This window comes from Micropterus dolomieu, linkage group LG11, assembly GCF_021292245.1.
Source record: "Micropterus dolomieu isolate WLL.071019.BEF.003 ecotype Adirondacks linkage group LG11, ASM2129224v1, whole genome shotgun sequence".
In the NCBI taxonomy this organism is placed as follows: domain Eukaryota; kingdom Metazoa; phylum Chordata; class Actinopteri; order Centrarchiformes; family Centrarchidae; genus Micropterus; species Micropterus dolomieu.
Genome location: NC_060160.1, coordinates 20,371,790 through 20,375,996, shown reverse-complemented (window position 1 = coordinate 20,375,996; position 4,207 = coordinate 20,371,790). Strand labels below are relative to the sequence as shown.

Sequence of the window (4,207 nt, the reverse complement as noted above, 5' to 3'; positions counted from 1 at the left end):
CATGATCTAATTGATTGCATGATGTAAATGTCTGCAGAAACCACACATTTTCATTTGCAGCCTGTTTGGAGCAGAGTTTGTGTTTTATTGGCTGCTTCCTTCTGTCTAAAATGCTTCTGCGCTTCTGTGTAGGGGTTTCTTCTTCATCACTTCCGTCAAAGTGGCTGATGTGTTGAATAAACTTTCCTTCCCCCCATAAATATCCCAATTTGTGTTAGGGATTAATAAGCGTATGTTTTTTTGTTTGCATTTTCTGACCGACAAATTGAGAGCATTGTGCACAATATTGTCCAACAAAGCTACTGATCCCTGTGGAAAATATGGACAATCATTTTGAGAATTAAAAAAATATATATTTATTGTGTAATACATTTTGTACACTAATAGAGAATTCGTTCAAGTTAATATGCATGTCGTAAATACCCAAACTCGATTTAAGTGAAAAATAAATGCTGTCCTCGGTTAGATCTTCCTCTTAACACATTTTTAACATTTATTGTGTATTTAGTGTAAGCTAATGGAAATTTGTATTTTTTCGTTAATGTGAAATATTTTTGCATATAGTTGTGATGTATTTTGTCGTATTCATTTATTTCCATTTAACGCAAATCCACCCTTAATAGTGAAACAATTGCTGCATTTAATGGCGGGGACGCGTATTACCTCCACTATACTACTGTTAGCATTATACTAATAATAATAATAACGATCAAACACCACGATATTGAGAAAACAAAACCAATAACACTTTAATATAGATTCTGTTCTTGTCACTACAAGAATACACATATACAAGCCATAAATAGGAATTACACAAATGATTGAAGAAATCCTGCGAGGCATTTAAATTCATTTAGGAATCCAGTTATGCAGATGTAGGCTATTTTACAGCAAGTTGTTTGTCTTTGGGGTCCATTCCTGAAGCCGACTTCTGAACAGATCTCATCACATTATCATTACTTTTAAGTATTTTCATCAACATCCTCTCTCAAAATAATTAGGCTACCAACAAACTCGACAACTAAAACGGTGGGAAACGTCAAAAATATCTGAAATACATATTGTACACAAACTCTATTTTTTTTTTTTTTTTTACAAATGTACAAATCGAAGGAGAAGAAAGTCCACATCGGATTGAGGGGTAAAGGGTTTATGAGGAGTTCATGATTGGCCTGGAATACACGCCTTGATAGTAAGTTGTGTCAGGTATGGATGAAGAATCCAGACCGGCTTTCCCCGCCATGGAGCCCATGGAAAGAGCCCCGGCCATGGGGGAGCCATAGCCAGAGTAATGCATCACCTGCTCATAAGTCTTTAGGTCCATTTTGTGATGCTGCTGCTCCGAGGACATGAGGTTATTTATGGAGAAGGGGTGATTGAAGGAGTAGTGGTGCTCCGGCTTCAGGTGCGCTTCGTGCGCAAGGACGGAGTGATGCTGAGACATGAGGTGCTGCCCCTGTGACACCGGGGAGGCGGCGGCATGCTCCGGGCTCAGCGCCTGGCTCGTCTTCATGTCCGATAGGGACCTTTTGTGGTCGCTGGAGGAGTGGTTGGAGTGCGGGGACTCGTTTCCGTTGCAGCTCTCCGAGCTGCTGTTGGAGGAGCCGCCGTCTCCCCCTTTGCGGCCGGAATCCTTCATGGCCTTCTTATCGCACTTGAAGCGCTTCTGCCTCCTCAGGTAGCAGCCGTTCTCAAACATGTTCCCGGAGTCCGGGTGGAGAGTCCAAAAGGAACCTTTCCCTGGTTTATCCGGCGACCTGGGCACTTTGAGGAAACAGTCATTGAACGACAAAGAGTGGCGAATGGAGTTCTGCCAGCGCTGCTGGTTCTGTCTGTAAAAAGGGAAGAGGTCCATTATCCACTGGTAAATCTCGGCCAGTGTCAGCATCTTGCTGGGAGACTGCTGGATGGCCATGGTGATGAGGGAAATGTAAGAATATGGGGGCTTAGCGTGCGTGTAGCTCCTGCGGTAGGTCTTAGGGTCTCTGGACCTGTTGATGTTAGACTGTCCGTAAATGGGGCTCATGGCGTTCATGTTGGTGTAAGATGTCAGCGCGTTCATAGATGCGGGCTGCGCGGTCATGGGACTCATACTGGGGCTCAGAGCAGCGCTCATGGCCGTCATGCCGGCGCCCATGCCGTTCATGGCTCCGGTGCCCGGTGACATGCCGGTCATGGAGGGACTCATGCCCGTATTGACGTATGACATGTTCATGGAGTTGGCCGTCATGTTGGCAGTGGTGTTCATGCCGGACATGCTCATGTAGGTATTCATAGAGTTCATTCCCAGGCCCGTGTTCATGTTGCCAACCGAGGTGTAACACTGTCAGTGAGGGAAAGAGGCAATCATCAGTTTCATCTGGCACAAGCATTGCAGTGAGAAATTAAAAGCAACAGAAATTACTAAACACAGAGATCAGTTTTTCTTTAAGCCTTATGAAATCAGAATGATAGCATTCATTTAAAATCAGATTAAAATAACTGTCAGTGTATATGCTCACCGGCTCGTAAAGGTTGAAATGGACATTTGGGCTTTTGCTTCCGCATGAAATAGTTTAAAAATTCAAAACACCACTGCATACGTTTAACAATGCATTTAATGCCACTGGTGTGGCAAGTAAATTAAGTTGAACAATGCGCTGAAAATGTTCAATGTGGGTGACAACATTGACACCTAATATGACTGTGCTCACACACAAAATAGCGACTGCAACACAAATATTAGAATCTGTCCGCCCAAAATCAAACACCTCAGATGTTTGTCGAGTGGAAACAAATAATCTGATTTAGTAAAGATACGTATAGACATATGAAATTATAATCCGAGTGAAAAGTTTCCCTCCCCTACATGTCAAGCAACTTTGTTAGGATAGTGCGCTGCGTGGAGATGGGGGAGGATTTGGAGGCGCCTCAAGTCAATATTTGATCACAAAGTTAATATTATCTCAGGGCTAATATTGAGTTGTATAAAATGGGATCGGCTTTAGACAGAAAAAAATATATATTTAAGGTACCCACCTCAGGCTCTCCGTAGTAGGTGCTCCAGTCGGTGTGTTCGTGTCCTTCCATTTTAACTGCTCCAAGCATCATGGAGGACTTTTACAAAGCGTCTCCCAGCAGAGGAAAAGCCAAAAGTCTCTCTAATAGTAGGTGACTGGGGACCACTGAGTGTATTTGGGTCGTCGGTGTATCCCTTCGTCAAGGACTGGCGCATGTGTGTCTTATGGAGCCAGCCGTGAAATGCGTCTGTCAGTGACTGGAGTTCAAATGACGCTCCGTGCTGCCTGTTAACGCTGTGATATAGCTCTGTGCTCTAGGCAAGCCTCCAATCCCTACTTCTACGCCTTGGGCCCTATTTGAATAATCTCCTCGCACCTAGGCGTGAGACTCCTCAAGCTCCCCCCCACAACCCCCCACCCTCCCCCTCATCCCAATTGTACACCTGCGCTGAGTGAAAAGAACAGTTTCTTATGAAAAGCTTCATTACAAACTAATCTTATTGTATTTTGGCTGACAAAAAGAGCCATAAAAGGAGTGTTTGGCGCTCTTCCTCGGTGTGCTTTTCATTACGCACATCCTCCAACGTGCTTATTCCACTTGAACTGAGCTGAAATCATAATCCATTTTTAATAGGCTGCGTTCAAGGAATTTATAACCTAAGCCCATATATAACTGTTAATTATTTTACACCAACAACACTATGAACACATGAAAACGGTCATGAATTATATATAAAGTTTGATCTATCAGTAGAAACCCGCGTAAAGGAATGTATTTAGGAAAATGCAACCATTAATTCATAATTGTATTATAGTGTATTACAGAGTTGTGTTGCTGTATAAATCCAGGCACATTAACCTGAAGGAGTAACATCATTATGTTTATAAGCCAGCCTTATCCTTCAGAGAATAATAAACTTATGGCTGAAATAGGCCTGCATGAACGCAGGTGTGCGGTGCACGCGATCACTACTGGGGTGCAATGAAATTATCTAAACTCCTTTGATTAAAAGCGGGTTGGTGTTAGTGAAACTAAAAGCCATTTCCTCACAGTGTTTAACACTTATTTTCTAATACAAATCAGATGGTTTCTATATATTTGTCAGTATTAAAGTGCGTACAATTTTCCTAAATAAGTCCACTAATATTTGAAAAAAAAGCAAGGTTTTATCCTTCTTTACTAACCTGGATGACTGAATTACTGTTTC

General features: G+C 42.5%; 1 protein-coding gene across 2 annotated transcripts; it reads right to left on the bottom strand.

Moving 5' to 3' along the window:
• Positions 1-796: 796 nt before the first annotated feature.
• On the bottom strand, positions 797-3,202 carry foxa2 (forkhead box A2). Of its 2 annotated transcripts, none has more exons than XM_046062875.1 (2): positions 3,019-3,202; positions 797-2,323 (listed from the first exon to the last, which is right to left on the bottom strand). In XM_046062875.1, the coding sequence occupies exons 1-2, from the start codon at positions 3,088-3,090 to the stop codon at positions 1,151-1,153; spliced, it is 1,245 nt and encodes a 414-aa protein (XP_045918831.1). In that variant the 5' UTR covers positions 3,091-3,202; the 3' UTR covers positions 797-1,150. The 2 variants fall into 2 exon arrangements, with proteins under 2 accessions (XP_045918831.1, XP_045918832.1); XM_046062876.1 differs by lacking the exon at positions 3,019-3,202 and adding an exon at positions 2,502-2,623.
• Between the last annotated feature and the right edge of the window lie 1,005 nt (positions 3,203-4,207).